Source organism: Bombus bifarius, unplaced genomic scaffold (assembly GCF_011952205.1).
Source record: "Bombus bifarius isolate JDL3187 unplaced genomic scaffold, Bbif_JDL3187 scf7180000008286, whole genome shotgun sequence".
Lineage (NCBI taxonomy): Eukaryota > Metazoa > Arthropoda > Insecta > Hymenoptera > Apidae > Bombus > Bombus bifarius.
The window spans coordinates 40,816-61,953 of record NW_022884569.1 but is presented as its reverse complement, the minus strand read 5'-3'; the positions used below and the strand labels follow the sequence as shown (position 1 = coordinate 61,953).

General features: G+C 37.7%; 1 protein-coding gene across 2 annotated transcripts; it reads right to left on the bottom strand.

The window, feature by feature from the left end:
• Positions 1-192: 192 nt before the first annotated feature.
• On the bottom strand, positions 193-20,858 carry LOC117212193 (ubiquitin-conjugating enzyme E2 R2). 2 transcript variants are annotated; one of them, XM_033456753.1, is made up of 5 exons: positions 20,330-20,855; positions 13,267-13,353; positions 1,898-1,995; positions 1,610-1,744; positions 193-1,322 (listed from the first exon to the last, which is right to left on the bottom strand). In XM_033456753.1, the coding sequence occupies exons 1-5, from the start codon at positions 20,501-20,503 to the stop codon at positions 1,097-1,099; spliced, it is 720 nt and encodes a 239-aa protein (XP_033312644.1). In that variant the 5' UTR covers positions 20,504-20,855; the 3' UTR covers positions 193-1,096. The 2 variants fall into 2 exon arrangements, with proteins under 2 accessions (XP_033312644.1, XP_033312645.1); XM_033456754.1 differs by lacking the exon at positions 13,267-13,353 and having other exon boundaries at positions 20,330-20,858.
• Between the last annotated feature and the right edge of the window lie 280 nt (positions 20,859-21,138).

Genomic DNA, 21,138 nt, shown 5'->3' with positions numbered 1-21,138 from the left:
AAAAGACAATCCTCGTAGCTCCATTATAAACAAGAAATATAAATGTCTAACGTAATATTTAAACTTATATAAATATGTGTGTATAAAAGAAGAAAAATGATTTGAATTAGTCGGTCGAATCGAAAAAAAGAACATTTAAGAAACTTTTTTCCAACAGTATACCTGTTTTAAATAAAATTTGCGACTACGAAGAATGTTTAACAGGTCTTTTTTGGCAGTTTGCTTCTTTTCTCACACATCCGAATTTCTTACCAACTTTTGGCTTTATAGCATAAATAATCATACGAAACAGAGGAATTTCACTTTATTCAATGTAAATTTTTATCGAAGATTTAAAATGCAGGATCAATTGATATACCCATTGATAATTTCAAATACAACACATGGATAAAGAAGATTTGAGCCAGCCCAATCATTGTACTTCTCATTTATGATTAATTTTATCGAACGCTGATCACCATAAGGTAAATCAATTGGTCCTTTTTACTTTTTACCTAGTTAAAAGATCGACGTGCCAACCACAACACAACAAGCACAGTGCTTCTAACAAAGTACTTATTTTCATACCGTATATTGCTTAAGTTAAAGAGCTTATAAACACGGCATTCTCAACAATTTAGCATACATAGAATTATTTCTTTTTTCGAGATTTTACAAATTACATATCACTTCATAATGTGTATATTCTAATAAAATCTCGTTACATCTTCATGGCATTATAACCGGTTTATAAATATTTTTATTAGTTGAATCGAAACCAAAATACATTGTAAAACTATTCAATCTTAGATTGAAATGATCACGATCAACAAAAATAATATAATGATAAATAACTAATCAACGAATTTTATGTCGATTTCGTCTAAGAAATTGTGACGAAGAATAACGTGATATTATCGACATCATCCTAAAATACGAGCCTACTTAAATACCTAACGACGAGTTAAGTTCTTTTTTAAACGCGTACTTGAATTTAAGGTGGCACGTCTGAAAAGAGAGAGCGTCCGGTTTAGAAGCCCGTTAATTTATTAATCTATACAGAACTGATAATAATTAGCGTTTTCGAGTTTTTTTTTTAATAGTTTGAGAAAATGGATCACGACTCTCCGTTGCCACTGTCGTCACCGTCTTCGTAGTCACTGGCGCTCATTTGCTCATCATCGTCGTCGTCGTCCAGCTCGTACTCATCATCATAGAAATCCGTCATGTCTAGCTGTTGTTCAGCTGGCCTCGCATGAGTCTTAATGCAATAATCTTCCAACGTTACTGGTACGACGATCCCCTCTTTCTCAGCTTCCATCTTTGCTGCTTGTGCTTGTTTTCTGTAATCAAGCAACCATTTCTTGGATGTATGTGCGTTGCTTTGCCTGATCTTCGTATCTTTTCTCCAAAAAGAATAATAACACGTGCGTTTTCCTCATTCTCTAACTTCCAACATTTTAAATTTACAAGGCTTTACGTCGCGATAAATTTGATATTACACTTCCACGTATGTGTGTTTGATCAGTATTCTATACGATAAGGTAGCACGAAGAGATAAAAGGGAAGTATTACGTGTAGGATAAATGGAAAAATCTGTAGGATGCGGAATAGATCAATATTATTGTACCTTATGATATTTTCATACTCTTTGTCTTTACCCTTGGAGTCGCGCCAGCGCCTATACATCACCGAGGCATCCACGTTGGCAGGGCTATATGTATTGGGCTCGTTCAGAAGCGAAATCACGGACAACAGGATCGTCCTATTTCAAAACGAGAGTTCATTTGTCGTTTCTCCGTGTTACTTCTTTACATTTACAGTAATCAACAGCAAGATTCATGGTATGTGTTTCAACATATGCCAAGAGTATTTAACATTCAGCTTTGGATCAGCTATTCCTACTTGTGATGCTCACCTGACATTCTGTGTCGGATTCCACCTCTCGCATGGCAGTTCTCCACTTTGTGGATCATCTACTGGTGGATGTAGGATTGATATGCATAGATCTCCATTCTGCAGAATATGAACAAAATTTAATTACTTAGATGATTCTTTCATATTCAGATAGAAAAGTACAAATAACGAAGAACGTTCTTTAAGCAATAAAGATATTCCATTACTTTCAGTGGTTAACGCATACACATCCAGATCTGGGAAACAAATTTTCAAGGACATAGATCGACTTTGGCAAGAAGAGAATTATTTGATCATAGAAGGGGAAAGGAGGCGAGTTCCGCGTTAATCGTCCCTGAAGGCGCATTGCCCACAGGGGAAACAAGCCTCGTCCGGGTCGAAGGATAAAACCTCGTAGCGTCTTTCGCGAACCTGAAAATCCTTGCCCAGTCTCCTTTACGCGCCATATTCGGAGCTCCAACCACGAACATATACGCGTTTCCTCTTTGAAACGCGCGCAAACATGCGACGCCTCTGATTGCAGAAACTTCTTGCTGTTCCTTTTTCCCTTGATCGTGTAAGAAAACCAGACGACCAGAACGAATTCATAAACCGAGGTTCTCGTAATATATCAGTTAAACACAGGAAGGAAATGGTCGCCATTGGATGAAACCGTTTTCCATGGAATCGGTTAATTGATGAAAAGATTTGATGGTACCAAATGATTAGTGTCGAGATCAACTTCAATATGTATTTTTAAATCCGAATTCAGCAAAATACATAAAGTTTACTTCATAGGGTTCTAACAACATTTGTGAATAACGATTATAGATATTTATGCAAAGTCATATTTTTACGAATGAACGTAAAAATATGGTATCTGAGCAGATACGAAGAAGGCGAGAAAACACGATAAGCGATTTAAAAAATAAATAATTAATTACATGTTGATGAAAACTGTTCTCTTATTTGGTTGTGAGACCAAAATATATATTTTTGCATCTTGTTGAACATTTCAATAAATCACATTTTATTAATTGTTCACGAGATCTTAAGAATTTCTCAGCTATTTTCAAGAAATTGATATTTATGGATCTAACGAGAAACTAACAAAAAAGAACTTGTCACGTTATCACGCGCCTTTTATACTTGTTTTACCGATTCAATATTGTAATCAATCGGGTGCTTTGGATATTTTATTCCTGTTTTTGTATATCGCTTTGCAGAGATAAAAAGGCTCATCATACTTGCTAATAAAACTAGAGAATGCTTAGAATATAAAACATAATATAAAACACACGATATATTCGCAATACATTTCTACAAGCGTTCGAATATTTTCGTAAGCAACTACGTTATCGTAGACTTCCAAAGTGCGATATATTTGATTCGTTTCGAGAAACTTGTCGTCGCAGGAACGATTTGATTTCAAAGAATCGTGATTGTACGCGTCTTTCGTCGAACTTACCGTTCGCCAACTACGCTTCCGCGGAATATTGGATGCAAATTTTCTGACGCAAGGAGATGTTTGCTCCGGAAAGTTGAGCAACAACGACTCCACGCTCTACGCTCGTCGCTCTTTCGATCGAGGTGGTTCACCGATTCAAGCAGACGCGGATATGATTGTATGCAAATCTGATTTACGTGTTATACATATATACAGGGTGAATTTATCTGCTAATGAAAGGCGTAATGGCCACGGAAACGTGACAGTTAATTAGATTTAATCGATAGGTTACGTGCAGTCGTAACAATAGGTGAAATAACATGGCCATTGAGAGGAAGTCGTGTGCAGTTTCTCGTCTGTCAGCCGTTGCCAGCCGACCACTTCCGCATCCAGTCAGTCGAAACGTCTACTAATCTACTTGGTAATCTCGATTAGCATTTACACGGGCGACTTCAAGCGTCCTATGTCTTTGTGCAACTCTCGTCCCGGTTCACTGAAGCGTTTAAACCTGATCGATCGGCATAAGAAATGGCTACATATATCGAAGTCAACAGCGTGGCATTCTCGCGCTCTTGCCAATTAAGTGCCTGCGCGAGATTCGAGTACGTGTAAGTTCGCGCGTATTTTCCACGCTTTTCGTACAATTCGTCCGTAGATTCCTAACTTGTGAGTAAGTTGTGACTCTTAAAGAGTTCGCGAAGTGTTTCTTAGAAAGTTGCAGACAGTTTCAGTTGAGGATTTTTACTACCTATTTATTTTTGTTTACGATTAATTATGGCCTAATCGATAAAATAAATTTTTATAAAATATTGATTACTATTTAAGCTTGTCGAGGTCATCTAGTTAATTCCTTGGTAAATGTGTTTTTCTCTAGTTTGTTGAAATATTTATGGGTAACGATTGCAAAAATTCCGCAATGCGTGGACTTGGGCGTGGACATTTCTTTAAAGTAGAAATAATTTTTTATTTCAAATAAATTCACTTCGACGTGGTATAAATATCTGTATATACTTGATCGTTGATTGGAATTACAAATTTTTTGGCTTTCGATTATGCATAGTACTTGGAACGTTAGAACTACTTATTTTTTATGTATACCTATATACGTGTATTATATTTAAACGATTATAATTAAAGTGTTACGATAATAATAAAGTAGATATATATACGTAATCAGGTTTTGGTTTCAGGAAGAGGATTAGTTTCGTCAGAAGAATCAGATACGTTTCTGATAATTGTAGAAACAACGATTTAATCTGTTGCCTTTGAATTTTCTTGAGAACTACCTAAACCATTCAAATATTCTATGAAACTCGCATTAATCGAAACTAATTTTCACTCTATATCGGTAGAACTATATTTAGAATTCAAAGTAAACGTCATTGCAGATACAAAATATCTTCTTCAAGTTGAAATCGTAATTTTTACTACCAGTATGATTCAGACTACTTGATGATTTTAGACGATCAATAAAACGAGTAGTAAAAAAAGAAAATCTGTCAGTTTAATAAATTACTAGCGTTTACTAGTTCTGGTAGTAGTTACTAACGTTAAAGTCAAACACAAACCGTGAAGGTTTTCAGGATTATGTAATATCAGTAATATCTAAATAAAAGGAAAGTACAATATATGGGGGAACATGGCGGAGAGTCACAGCTTGAACATTGTAAAAGAGGATCGCGGTTCAATAAATGTTGGAAAACACTTTTTTAATACCGTGAATGTTTATGAAATAAATCGAACAATTCCACAAAACATTAAGACTTTCGAGGTATTGGATCGATCACGGATTAACCATCCGGTTCTTAGAAAGAGAGCCGCCTTCTTGCGATTAAACTTTCACTGTCGTCTGTTTTCCGCATCGTGGCGTCATTGTTTACTGTGTAAAACCGCACCATAGAGAACACGATCGTTTACCTTACGATAGACAGCGATTCTTTTACGCGCAAAGATAAGAAGATAGGTAACAGAAAGGGAGTAAAAATAGATTGCAGAGGAAAATTTACATGCTATCGAGTTGCGGATTTTACCAGCGCGAAAAGATGGAAGTAGGTCGTTCGACTTTCACGGAAATCGGAGCTTGCAAAATCTTCCGATTCGCGTTGAAGTTGCACGCTGTCAGCTCAAGATCCACCGTCACGCAGATAAGGGCTTAAATATTTCTTTTTTTTTCCTTTCCCTACTTTCCATCGAGCACACGACTGTTCGAACGAGAACGAGGTAGAAGGATGCAAGAAGATATATTCGTGTGGTAAGCACGCTCTTTGTGGACAAAAGCATGGCATGCCGCAGTGCCGTTGGCGTATGGCCAGCACAGAGAAAGAGAGAAAGAGAGAGAGAGAGCCTTTCTGGTTCTCGGTCTCCTCTGATTCCCGAAAATTCGCGGCCACTACTGCATCCAGAAAATGTCTTTCGATATCATTTACGCAGCTGGTAAAATGATCCGAACTGATTTGTTAATCGCATAGTGCACATGCCTGTGGTATTTCAATTTCGTCAATTATTAAGAGTCGTTGGTCTTTATTCAGAAAAAATATTTTTTCCTAAGATTTTAAACTTACAAACACTGGTTTTATCGTTGCATATTGGCTTTTAAAAATCAATTTAACATTAATATCGACGTAATATTGTAACCATACGTAGCTATGATAACTGTCGGGCTGCAGATGTTTATGCACTTGTGGGAATATAAAATTTCCGACGTGAAATGAAGATCAAACGAAGCAAACGAGTGAAACAAATCGCTATTTATGATTCATTTCCCTATTTCTTTTTTATTTGCGTAAAAAGTCACAGTCTCGTAATTACAACGAATAAAGCTGTAGTCTGATTTATCTACGTTCGCCTAATTAAAATGTAGTTTGCGTCAAGTATGAGCAAACGTTCAGATATCATTGAACGATAGCGAGCTGCAACTTTGATCAACATTTTGCAGAAATACAAATCCAGACGTCGGAAGAAATATGTCAACTAGAAGGAACGATCTTTTTTGCAAACTGATCTTTTTTGATCGTGTTCGCGGAATAAATTTTTCTTAGAGTGCGTCACGGATGGAAGTTCGTGGCTGGCAATAACCTGGAGAAATCCAGTTGAAAGGAAAATAGAGCAGCGATACGTCAGGACGGATGCGCTTCATTTTCAACGGCGTGCAACAGGTCGCGAGATTTCTTGCCGGATTATGGTTCGAACATACGACAAACTTTTATCTCCGAACCGGCTCCTGTTCGTACGTTGTACTGGTTTGACGCTTATACGCTTCTACGAAGCGAAAATAAAGTCTCGCTTTTGATGCGCGTTGCCCGAAAATACCTGATTTAATTATACAACGCGAATTTAGATATAATAAACGCGCACGCCTCTTTTTCGTCGACTCTTGTTAGTATGCGGTTCAAGTTAGTATCGAGCTGTTTCGATGAGCGTCTATTGCCACTTACTTTTTGCTAATTAGTCGCGTACAGTTGGTACGTCAGCTACTGTACGTGTTATATATATTAATTAATTAGACACCTTGTGCAATTCGATCAAAAGGTTAACTTTTTTATTTTATTCTGAAAGCTGTGATAGAGAAACGTTTTTCTAACTATTAATTCTTCGCTTCTTGTCATAACAAAGACCAAATGCAATGTTAAATTCAAACTGAAACGAGGAATATATGCGCGTTACTTAAGTTCTCTGTTTAATTGTATTGAATAGTTAACGTTTCATAAAATTTATATAAGCTTTTAGAACGTGGCTGGAGATACGTATGTTTCAAGACTTTAAGGCTTCGACATTGAGTAAACACACTTAACACATTCACTTCTATTAAAGATATAGCTCTTTACTTCTTTTTATCGAAGATCACATCAGATTAATTAACATTCGTCCAACTTCATAATTTGTTATTTCAGGGTCTATTAGCTACTTTAAATAATCAAAGCAACATAATATATTCGATAGAGTAAGTTAAACATACCTGAAGTCACATGTGTTCGATCGATTAATATTTATCTACCTTTAATTATCGTTTTTTTATTTATATTAAGCAATATTAATTATTCATAAATATTTATTAATTGCGTATGCTTGACTAAGGTTAAAGGCCAACATTAGACTAAAGAATTTCCTTTTAATGTATATTCTATGCATTTACAATAATTTGCAAGTATCCAAATATCTGTGTATAACAATATAGGATAATACATATGTCGGACAGTACGTGAGATAAGATAATGTGACTTCGATAGAGAAAAAATACTTGGAATATTGCGACGTTTTCAAGAGTAACCACGTCGCCGTTGCCGTCGTCAGCATTTCGTGCGAGCAAAATACCGAAAGAGTAAATTTTTAAAATTAGCGATGCTGGCAGGAGAAGTAGAAAGAGGCAGAGAAGCGAAGAGTATCTCATCGAACGAGGTGAGAACCTTGCTGAGCACTGGTCAGCCTCGAAAATAGACGCCACGATCGGAACTATCACGAGAACTATGCAGAGGCTCATAGTTCTTCTACATTCTCGTAAATCGCGTGAAATTAGGTTTACCTTTATTTTATTTTGGTTCAAATCGATCACGGAAATCTAAAATACAACTCGATCATTGCCAATGTTACCGCTCTATTTTAATTTTAATCTAAGAAATTACGCGCGATATCTACGATATACGATGTTCAATTTAATCTAAAATGCGACGAACAGTGGAATTATTTTTGACGAGGTGACTGAACCACTTTCGCGCTTCCGATGACGGTGAATCACAGCGAGACATGTAGATGCGGAGGAGAAACTCTGTTGACCGATCCAAACAGGAAACCTCACAGACGATCAACGCTTCTAAATATCTTGACAGAACGCGTAGGCGTGCGTGCCATTTAACTCGACTGGTCCGCGTTTTCGAGATATTTCTCCGTTCCATTTCTCTACTTACGTACTCGAATAAATATTAATCCAGAAGAAAGAAGATAAGAAATGTATAAGAAATGTGAAGATAAGATACACTTACGTTCACAAACATGTATGAGTAAAGTACAAAAGCTTGTGTATACCGATTAAGCTTCCAGAAGAATTATCTCGAATTAAACGACCCTCGTAAGCTCTCCGCGCAACGACTGACTATTTTTTAAACGAACAATTACAATCATACAAGCACAAGAGCAAACTCCTTTAAGACAAGTAGCTGATTTTCGTGGTGTTTGGACGAAGCTGCGCGAGATTCTTGTCCTGTTAACTGTTGCGAATTGTTTGCAACATTCGCGATATTTTATCTCAACTGATTCGCATCCAGTAAGTTACTTTTCGAAGATATTCACATATATTAAATAATATTAAATGTATTTGTATATTTCTGTAACTAATATCTACGTCGACATATTTCTGTCAAATTACATTAGACTTAAGTAAAAATTACAAAAATATATATTATTGTATAGTGACGAGATAATTCCGGGTAAAAATTCACAGAAACTCGCATAGCACGGATCATTTTTCTTTTGACATACATTTTAGAGAGTGCGTCTCTAAGCAACAACATACGCTTTGAATCTTGCGCCGGTCTCTTTTGATTCTTGAGACGTGAGATTTTGTAAACCGTACTTATTGCGAAACTCGTAACGAAACTAAACGTTAAACCTGGTTTATTGACAGTAACGGAATATTAAGCAAATTTAAATACAAAATAAATGTTTACATTTCTTTGTAGTTACTTATAACTGTTTATTAGTCAGTATATTTTTAGAATAAAATCTCGTTATATCTCGAAATCGAGCTTGGCTTAGATTAGGTCAAAATCTTTTCCGGGAAGGGACCCTTTACTTCGCGTTTACTTCAAAATCTTGAAAATATATGTCAAGGTTGAAATCGCAGAGACTAAATTTTCTTTTCTAGGAAGATTATTTTTATAATATTTCAAAATCGCTTGTCTAAAGAACCAAAAAAGACTGCCATGAAATTCAAAGCGTGTGTTACTTAGAAACGTACCCTTTACGATATATGTCAAAAGGAAAATAACTCGCGCTATATAAATTTTTCCTCACGTTTACCCAATTTCGTTAAAAACGAAATTACGCATTTTGACCGATTAGTAAAAAAGAATTGAGGTAGCGATTTTCAATCTTTTCCATTTCATGACACGGGCAAACTGATTACTAAAATTCTGCGCCACATCGTCACGCACACATATATATATTATATTTGATTAAAAAGAGGGCATTCGCTCCGACTGGCTATTATTATTTTTATTTGACAATCTAAGAGAAAAGCGGTCGTCAGTGCTGCTAACCGAATAGTCAGGCATTGTGTGTTGTAAAAACTCGTGCGCCACTAGTTGAAAATTGTGGCGTTAAGGGATTAAATAGTAGATCGAAGTCCTAAGCGCGACCTTATCCCAGAGCGTTTCCACCTTACGGCCTTAGAGTCGCTCGTAAACGGCAGCACCTATACACGCGTAATTTCTGTCGATATACCAACCGCCGACACAGTCGAGTAAACCTGCGACACACGTATACACGCATCTCTCTTCTCATCTACAAAGGCGGAGAGCCAGATAGACGGAGAAGTAGCTGGCGTAAGCGCGGACAGGGAGCAACATGAGAGCGAGCGTGAATCTCTTCTCTCTCATTCTCTCTCGTGCTCTGTATGCTGGTGCACGTACAGCCGGTCAGACGTTTTACGGTTCGTCGAATCTTAAGGCGACGACCTCTCCGCGCCGAGGGCAAACGAGCCTACGGATTTTGTAATGATTCCACCTCAACGCCGTTCTTCGAACGGCGTATCTGACTTCCACTGCTCGAGGAAGAAGTGGGTGTACCAGGGTCAAGCCGTGCTTGTGAAGAGATGCGCCGCATCAGTCGTCATGTCACGGAATATCGAAGCGCTTCGGTTGATAACGAGGTGCATTCGATACAAAGTGGCACAGAAATAAACGAAGTGCACGCTGTCGCACGAAAGCCGGGCGTCTGCTTATTTTTAACAACATGTACGTGGCATATACATTATACATCATAACTGAATATGATCGTGACGCGATTAATATTGGTTTTCAAAAACTAAGATGCAATAACGAAACTGATACTTGTAATCGACGAAGCTTATAGAACTATTTTGTTGCTTGGCAAAACTTGACGGGTCTTCTAAACATATAGAAAGATTTTAGGTGTCGATACAGTCAGATTATATTTAAATGGTAAACACATGTAGTAGTATATGCATACAATAAATAGGAAAATATCCTATTGTTGCGTTTTTAATAGGTACTTCAGATTTATAGATCGGTAACTCTATAGAAGACTGTCTAGAATTTTGTGGTCACTTGTATGTATATCTATGTGTTGCACGAGAAGAACGAAGGATGGTGACGCGAATAGATTCATCGAAGGCCTTCGATAACTACACTATGTACGGAAAAGATCCGCGTAGCACTGATCTCTTTCGTTATCTTCGTTACCTTTTTATCCACCGGTGAAAAATTCAAAAAGAAAGCAATAGATCCGTATTCTCTTTGTTTTTCGAGAGAAATGGTATTATTTAGATTCCAGCGAAGAAGTCGTAACTTGTCATTCGACAAACAGTTTCGAGAGAACAATAGCATATCGCCGGTCGTAGCCGAGGAAAAATTCAAGCGAGACGACTATTATTGTCTGGCAGTGTCTCGTGTTTAGAGCGAGCTCGTAAGATCCCCCGCGGAGCAAGAAATCTCTCATGCACGTGACTCACGCGGACAAAGGGGTTTCGTGGAAAGTCATTCGGTCGTCATTGAACGTGCCACGGTTACGTAGGATTCACTAAGTTCCGCTGGTCTGTCCTCCTTTTTACTTAAAATCTCTTATCCAGCAGTTTTCAATTTTCGCAGTGACTCACGGAATCATTCGAATGCTTGTAGAAACTTTTCACGACTATATATTATACGAAACATTTTGAAATTTCGTTTGCATGTTGAGCCGAAGTCACGAGCGTTCAGTGCGATCGAATATCTTTTTCTTAACGCGTGAAACGCTTGACGTCAACGCGGAGTCACTCGCCTCCAGGAGCGGCCACGATGAACCGTGAAACCACCATGGAGTATGGAGTCATCCGTATTTAACGTGTTAAGTAGCCAAGTCCTGTAGCGAAGTCTGAATTGACTATACCGATAAAATTTCAAACAGATCCGAAAACGTATACACCCGCTGCCCTCTTCTATGAAACGTGATAATTAACCTAGATTTCAATTATCAAGGGAACGATTAATCGATTACAAGGTTGTATTTATGCAAGATTGAGACGTGATGCGTATAAAAATTTATTGAAATTATTCGCAAGAGTTACTGGGAGGTAATAAATACTAGTAATTATGTGTTAGCCCTTACCGCGTGTATACTTATGTATGACAATTATATAAACTAATCAAATATTATAATTACATATTTTTAATTGATCGAAGAAGCAAAGATGATAAAAAATTATGAAATTTCGGTTTCGTCGAGTGTTTCAAAATGGTAGATACGAGATTCTAGCTAAGGACGGCAGTACTCAAATCGTATGACATACATAATGTAATCGTGCGATGTAACGAGAGTACTCTTCCCCCTTTTTACATCGGCGACGAGCGGTCTATCTCGTTGGAGAAACAAAGGCGAGACACGTTGAGTGTCAGTGAAAAAAGAAAAAGAAGAAAAAGAAGAAAAAAGACCGACGGGACGCGCAGATGCTTCGATTGACTGATAATCGTGGAGCACTGGTTATAGAGTTCACCGAGGTGACAGACAATCCTCGTGTTCACTCGGGCCATTCCATTATATACTCATTAAACAAATTACTTATATTCTTCTTCGTTGTCACGTTTTCGCGGAGGATTAATCTCGCGAAGGAAAAGGAAAAAAGAATAATGAAAAAAAAAAAAAAATATATGAGAATGGAAGAAAGCAAGAGGCGTTCGAGTTGATGGTATGTAGAAGTGCATTGGCCTCTGCGCGAGAGCATGGAAATACGTAACGTATGAAAAGTGTTCATTGCATGGAAAATAGCGTATGCGAAAGCGCAACTGTCGGCGATATTATTCGCACGATGTAACGGAACGAAACTTTCATCGTAAAAAAAATTGGCCGAACAACGATAGAGTTTCTTACTCCACGTCACCGTTCCTCACTTATCTTATAATCTATCTATCTAAGGCCCACAGTTATTGTAAGTAAAATCAGTCAGCTTTCATCTGTACGTTCGTTCGTTTCTAAAAATAAAATTCAAATGTACTAATCTTTATATGGTGCGTGTATATGGTATCGTGATGATCTAACTTGGTGCAACTATCGACCATTGTATAATTAATGCATGTTACTGGACGCGTGAGATTTACGTGCGTTTATTCCCGTTAGCCGCGGCGTGTTCGCCTAGTCCCATCCCTTCCAACAAGTGACTGGATACGGATGTCCAACGAGCTTTGGACGGTCGTTGACTCTTTGCTAGTCGCTGAAGGGTCACACGAAGAACCCGTCACAGATGCGCTCCAAGTTGATAAGGTATCTTCGATCGATGGCAATTTTCAGCTCTCGGTAGTACGAAACGTAGTTTTTCAGGAAGAGTTGCAATTATAAAAGCGAGATTCGATATCGACGATCGCGAATTGAAGGAGAAAAAATTGTTCTATTACAAGATGAGCGATCTTGCCTGTGACGATAGTAGAGTCGGCTGTCGAAATTACGACCGCTTGATATTTGAAGACTGGGAATATCGAGTACTTGTAGGCGCTGGATTTTCCAGCGAAACGACGCTACACTTCTGATTGCAGATTTCGCGAGTCCTTCGAGCAACGACGCGGGAGTTACAACATGCAGGGTAAGGGACAAAGAGGAAATCGGAGAAAACGAAAGGGGATGGTTGACTGTGGGAGAAAGATTCAGCCGAGAGAAGGGAGAGAACGAGGGAAAAAACAGCCGAGCCATACGGAAGGGGATGAAAAGAAGCACGCGGAGGATCGATAATTCCTGTATTTACTCACCTCGTATACGTTCGGGTGCCAAACTTTCGTCATAAACCGAATGCTGGGTGGACTGTACGGATAATCGGGCGGGAACTTCATGTGTGCCTGGAACAGAAAGAAAACAGGAGCGCAGGACGCGCGTTAAGACGATGCTACGTTACAACGGATCGATAATCGTTTATGTAAATTATCGCAAAGGCCCTTGTTCAGGGTTCCGAAAATTATTTACAAGTCATTTGCGAATTGCTCGACGCGTCCAGAAAAAATTGAACGAACGATAGGCGATACGCTGATGTGGTTCGAGCTCGAGGGAAACGTAATCGCGCGAGGGATGAATTTACCCGGAAAACACCCAAGAACCGAGGGCTCTATAAAATTCGATTTGTTCTACGTATCGAAGGGATACTCTTGTCGACTTGTAACTACTCGCTGAAACGTCACGGAAGCGAATCTGTTTGCTTTGTTTTGTTATCTGTTTGTTTTAATGGCAAATAGCGAATTGTGATCATTTCTTGGAAAGACAAAAACCCGCGGGACAAAGGCGATATCGTCGATAATGGACGCGTAATGAATACGTAGCTTTGTTTCGATAATAACCGATGGAATAACGACAAGGTATCAACAAATCGATGATCATCCGTGTATCGCAGTGAAACATGGCTGAGAGAAGGGACGCGTTCTTCCCTTTCACGGCGTGTTCCACGCACTTGCATTGGTATAGAATGAATCCATTTCGCATACAGGGCGTACATAAGGGTCGTCCCCGACTTTGTTGGCGGACTTTCGTCGATGGTTTGCCGACGGGACGCTATATTGATCGCAACCTGGTCATGGCCCAAATATCCACCTCGTCCTCCGGGATAGCGCGTCCTAGAATTAAGTTACTTTCCATCGAGCGTTTGTTTACATTTCCGCGGTAGAATAATTTCTACCATGCTGGATCGTGTATTTAACTAATTACCCAGAGGTTCGAATTTCAAGTCTGGATCGCGATATTTCCTATTCAGAATCGCGCTTGTATCATGGTAATGATAATTTTAACAACTCTTTGACGATTTTCAACGACGCAGGATCGTTTGTGTTTTTAATTTTGGAGTTTTCAAGCCGAGAGTTTCTTCCTACACTCCAATTCATATAATGATACGTACTTGTGCACAGTACCGCATTATGAGAAGACTTAACGAATCAATTCACAGACGATAGCGTGAGATTCCGAGAACCTTCTATATGTCGTATATGATCTTGGATAAGACTACACAAATTTGCAACACTTTAATCTCTAATTTCAATATGTAATCATGATAGTCGGATTCTATTACAGTGTTAATGAAATCTCAAAATGTTCCGTAAACGCATAATTAGAAAAGAATTCTACATGCTTCCAAATACTTTTATGAGCCACTGTACACATAATGACATTGCGAGTGAAGAGAAGGGCAAAGATAAGGCACAATTACAAGTTAGTAATTGAATTGGAAATAGTTGCTATAGTATTCTAAGCAGCGATGATTTTGTTGCACTTTCCAACGTGACATGGGAACATTGATCGTGCTTATCAGTCAGTAATCTCACATGGCATCGACGAAAGGTATTCGCGGAATCGAGGACGAGATCGATTATTCATGCAATTACACGACCATTCTTATGTTTCCTGAAACAATGCAAAAATAACAGTACAAAAATCGAGATTTATATCGTTTCGATCGAGAACAAAAAATACGTGATACGATTGCAAAAACAAGTAAAGAAGAAACGATAACTCCGTTCGATTATATCAGATGGAACAAACAAGCATGTGCGTTGAGTTCTTTAATAATGTAGTGCTCTTGACACGTGACAGGGACACATTACTTTAACAATAAAGTAATGAATGATAAAAAAAAACATATGTGCGCAATATCAATAATCATTATAATGCATATACATATTCGAATAGTAGAGTTACTGCGAATCATTAAATAGAGAATTTACTGCGAATTTCTATACATTTATGGAGAATTTAAAGATACGAAATTACAATGCATATAATACATAATAAAATAGCAAATACGTAAGGACCAATACTCGTTATGATATTAGATTCTCCTGTAATACTAGAATTTACTCTTTTTATTATTTTCATCCCATCAAAAATTTGCATCATGTCGCGATATTATTTTTTTACAGTATTAAAACAGCAATTAATTATATTTAAAAATAAAAGTTACAATTACAGTACCCGGAAAAATGCACGAAAAAATTTTATTTTATCCGAAAAACAAAGGAACCTCCGAACTTTCCAGCAGGACAACAACTCAATTTAAATGATTATTATAGTCCACAAACTAGAACCCGAAGATTATAATCAAATGATGATTGGAGTCAGTGCTTGGAACGACAAAGGTTAAGTAAGAAGGATTTAGAAAATAAGAATTCGATTGCGTAAAAGATATCTGGGAATAGAGCAAGTTGAAAGATGGCCCATTTTCCGTTGTCGCGATATTTCAAAGGGTCGTTTACTCGTCGCTTTTCCGCCCGTCGAGTCGACTGTATCGCGTGACCTATAAATTTTCTCGACCTATTTCTACGATAAGCACTTGACGGTCACCCCTTAGATGGCACTGCACGACATGGCTACCATCACTCCTTGAAAACTTCGCGCCGATTCAGAAGGATCAAGAAGTGACCCAAATCAGGAAGGCAGGCATCGTGTTCCCTTGAAGAGGTACTTCGATCAACGAGGTCACTTAATATTTTTTATCGAAGGAATTTTTTTACTCGAACTATATTATAATTTATAATATTCCAATAAGCGAAGAACGCAGATAAGATAAGAAATACGATAAATCACACTCTTAAATGGAAGGACATTTTAAAAATTCCACACATTGTCAACCAATTCCGCATCAAAGTTATCTTTCCATTTAATTTTCAGATTAAGTATTAGCCTGTTTTCTATTTGCCCCCGGAACTCCTAATTATGCAGATTAATATTAATTAAACTGAGCTAAACTAATATTACTCGTTCCTTGTTAAAAAAATTCAATTATTCTATATGAAGACTAGTATGAAACATGTTTCATTCTTTACAGAGCAGCAGTTTCAAAATTCAATGTCTTGTCCATTAATTTTCTGCTATTCCTTCTTTTCTCAATACGAGAAACTTTAGTTGTCATCGCGCCAAATATGCAATAACTTTTTCAGCTGACGATAATATTCGAATAGAAGAAAGAAAGGATTGTGGGTCCGTAGTATTACCGAACATGTATCACACGTGCTGCAGGTGAGAAGAGGAAATGCGTGGTAACAGGAGATCTGACGTTACATCGTGTCGAAATCCTTGCTGGGTTTCGTCGTCAAACGGAAGAAAGAACAGACGGTCTGTATGTGTATTACTACGTAACTTCATGATTTAATTCGTTACAATTCTCTTGCGATATAACTACAGATACACTCATATAAATTAAGTAATGCTCAATATTTTGTTTAAAAACGTTAAAATATATTGAACAGAAATCAAATGGGCAAGGACCTCGATCGTTCTCCGCTTTCCAATCGGGAATTAGTCAAATACGTCTACTTCGCAAGCTTCCAAACTCAACTTTCTCAAAAACGAAACCTTCAACGCAGTTTCGTTATTCTTGCTTCTCGTCTTATTTTGTGCTGTAAAATCTCCTAAGCTTCGCTTGTGCCACGCATTTACGAGCTGTAACTCGAGAATGGGAAAATTAAGCAAACGACATGGAAGAATTGACGCGTCGAGTGATTCTGACGGTGTTTAAGGTTGCTGGCGGGAGTTGCATATCGATTTTACTAACAACAGTTTCACGTTGCCCATCTCTCACTGTTCTGAGGTGAAAGAATTAAATGGGCCAAAATCAGTGGGAGTGGGGCCGCCAATAGTTGAAAATAAAACTGGCAACACAAACGTATACATCGAGAAGACCCATTTATCGGGGTTCGCGGTGACCTGTTTGCGAGATACGACGGTTTTCCTCGGGGAGAAAAATCTGGCATGTTCATCTCAGTCGGAATGGGACTGGGTGAAAGTCGCTCAGGTGATTCGAGGGATGCCGGCCAAAGATAGACACAAGACAATGCTCGATGGCGTTTTATGTAACGTGGCAACACGCGTTACGGCTCGACTTCACTGGGTCGATCCGTAAATCCTTGAAAAAGAAGTGACGGTTTAACGTAAATCGTGAATTATTATTTCCGTTTGGTAAATGGAATTGTCCATGGCGATTGGCGACTGCGCGTAATTGTTCGGACTCAGCTACGATCAGAATTTAATTCGACGAACGAATCTGCGCTCCGCTATGTATTTACGCACATTCCGTGTCGATTAACTCGAGAGCGCAAGAAGAGCTCGATTCGATCGGAGAGGCTCGAGGAGAGCTGCATTTCTACGTGAAATACCTCGAGCTACATCGAAGCAATAATTGCGAACGTGTTAAAATATCGAGTCGTGTAATAATTTTTTATTTTAACTAGTCGACAAGATTTTTGTAACAGGAACGTCCCCGATTTATATATATATATATATATTACATATTATTGGGTTGTAACGTAAATTCATCCTTCTTTTGTTATATATTACATATATTGTAATACGTATTCAGTATATAAATAACTAATAGTCTATTAAGTATTATAATGATAAATGCAACGATTATACAATTCTAATAATTCAAACAATGCAGTCAAGTGAAACAATTGAACGATTTACTTACAACTAGATATTTTTCGCATGTCAATCAGACTGCATTAACTACTTCACACACATGGCACACATTCTTGCCACGTGCAGCCAAATTTCTACGTAGCACTACGTATCTCAGTCTAGTACATGTATATTTTCCCAGTTAATCCGCGCTTGTTCAATACCTTAAAATAAACGTTCATTTATTTCACTAATACTTCAAATAAATCTTTTATACGATTTCTTTATGATACATTCACTCAAAATTACAATATTATATACTGTGGCTCGCGGAAATATTCGGGCACTAATAGAAATTTTTAAGGAATATATTATGTACGTTACATAAAATATTCTGAAATTTCATTAGCCCTGTAATGAGATACGACTATCATGATTACCTTGGTAAAGTGTAAAACAAATCTGAAAATGTGTATGGAAGTTAGACGATATTTACTGCGAATATATATTTAATTAAAAATTAGTATGTAAATTAGAAAACATAGACTACAATATTTAAGATTTATTAATACATATTTAATGAAATGACCTTTACCACTAAGGACACGTTTGAGGCCACGAATTATATTAATTTTTTACTAACTATATGTTTGCAATAAACTTCTCATAATTTCTATATACATTGCCGTTCAAAATTCTTAGAACATCATTTATTTTTAACAATGTTTTAATATTTGATAAAGATTATGAATTTCTTAATAACGTTATTCATAGATCAGTATCATATATTTTCTTTAGCGTATAAAATACTAAGTCGAATAATATCTTTCAGCTGTTCATTAATTTTTCTTCAGTATCGGAACAAATATAAACTCACCAAGCTTTTGATCCAAGATATACATTTTAAGATTGATCCTAAATTTCCCCAATATAATCACACTAATCGTGTCTCATTACACTGCTAATGGAATTACAAAAGTGTTCGTATACATATTTATATTTTGCAAATTATATATTCATACAAATTTTCTGTGATATGTGTCTGAATACCTTCGTCAGACACTGTTCGTGTATTGGATAAACCGCGATAATCAGGCAACAACAAAGAACGTGTTACCGTGATAATAACGTGTAACGATACTGTTTACGACAGAGGCGCGTTACGATTATAAAGCGCGGGTTAGAATCTTGTGGAACAGGATTTGCGGCACCCACGTAGATGCTGATCACGTGTACGGTACGATACGATTCGCAAATAACGGTGTGTTGTCAGGTCTGTGCTCGTTGCGACCAGTTACATTGTGGGAAGATAGGTAACGCTCGCGTTACGTGAATAAGCGTTCGTAAATTCATAACGAAGCGGAGAGTGGTTTAGAAAGCGGACGCGAACTGTACAAAAAACCGTATAACCGTGCGGCAGCGGTAGAATTCGTTTTCTGCTCGCTAGAGACTAGATTGAAAGCGCAGAATGATAGCACAACTATTTGTAGCAGCAGATTTAAAAAAAGAGAGAAAGAACACACCAGAAATTGGAGATTGTATTATTTGTATACCGTATATTAATGTATACTATAGCATATAATACAGTTTTCCAAATTGCATCTAAATTATATTGCATACGCGTACCGCATAATACATATATCGAGAACGGTAGTTGAAAAACATTTGTTTAATAAGAACAATGATACTGTGTCTCGAGGTGTATTATCAATCACGGGTTATATTACACGTGGAAAAATCCAGTAGAAAAAGCACTATAGGAAGAAAAAATGAGCGTGGAACGCAATCGATCCGGCCGTATTGAGTAATCTTTAATTTTCAGGATTACTCAATGCTGCTTGAAAGTCGCCTTCTGACTTGTGCATGAAAACATTCATCGAATTGTAACGCGGATAGGAAAGACGAGCAAAACAGCGATAACCACTGCAACGCATATTATTATTGGGGAAATCAACGATCGGTCGCGGCAAAACTACTCACTCACGTTGTTACTTTTCTGGTCAAGGTAATCGTAATGTTTCATCGTGTCATCATCGAGCAACCTTCACGTAGGAACGCTGATAGATGTTCATGTCTTTCAAATATATACATTAATCAATTAACGGAAACGGACTTATCATGAAAACAGTATTTTTAAACATACAAAGTTCAGACAAAAGGGAAATGAAGAAGTGTTACAAAATTACCAAAGCAAAATTTATATTACATATAGGACATTTATAACCATATTTGGCGATTGGAACAATCAAAATAATGCTTTCTGATGAAAAGATAAATATGCTTAAAACTCTATTGAAAGAGAAAGCAGAAACATAACCAACAAAATGAAAAGTATGCCCGACTGTAGTGTTTACATGTAAAAATGATAAAAAGAGTGGAATTTTTATCTCGGCCGAGTTTCCAAAGCAAACAAAAGCTACGAATAATTCTGATAATTACCTTGAAGTATCCTCCTTGGTAAAGCGTATCTGGGGGCCCGAAGATAGCTACTTCCCACTCAAACATGTTGTCCTCGTTAACGAGTTTCACGCGGAATCCCTCGACAGGTTCCTCTTGTAGACTTTTATATTCGAGGGCAAGTGCCCTTAGAGCGCTGCTCGTTGTTTGTGCCATATTTTTCTTCTGGAAGTAAAGTCTGCAGCCTGTTCCAGGAAGCGGAACGTCCTAAACCTCCTGAAGTGGTAGCACAGAACACTACAGTCGGACGGACGCCTTTGCGAACACTGCTCCTCGACAGAATCAATTTCCAGCGGGTACCAGATAGTGTGTAGCCGTTACTACGATTTCCTTTGTTGCTTCTCGACGCGTCGTGGTCTTTCACTCGCGGCAGGACGTTTTCTACGATAATAGTACGATTTTGCACATCAAATAAACAAAGAAATATGATCGGACCAACAAACTGCGAAGTGCCCCTCCAGTCAACAATATACTATTCCCGATGCACGCACCTCTAACAAAACAGCTGACGTACCTTCTGCGTCAGCGTTGCTTTTGGCGCAAGCGCACGATGATATTCCCTATTTTTCTTCCGTGTGTCGTCGACGATTTTCAAATAAAAATATATCCAAAATACACCAATCGTTGTATTTGAACTGATAGAAAAGATTTCTTTTGCGTTATTCTAATTGGTGATTAAAAACTTGGAGCAATTTAATAGACAATTTAATAAATTTCTAGACTTCCTGTTTCCTGATTGGAAAATACGTCCCCAATCACGTGACGCGTAAAGAAGCGATATATGTACATAC

Excerpts from the sequence above, each read along its gene's own strand:
- LOC117212193 (XM_033456753.1), bottom strand. The coding sequence starts at position 20,503 with ATGGCACAAACAACGAGCAGCGCTCTAAGGGCACTTGCCCTCGAATAT. Across the intron at positions 1,996-13,266 it reads GGCACCCGAACGTATACGAG|AATGGAGATCTATGCATATC; the intron begins GTGAGTAAATAC and ends CATATTCTGCAG. Across the intron at positions 1,745-1,897 it reads AATCCGACACAGAATGTCAG|GACGATCCTGTTGTCCGTGA; the intron begins GTGAGCATCACA and ends GTTTTGAAATAG.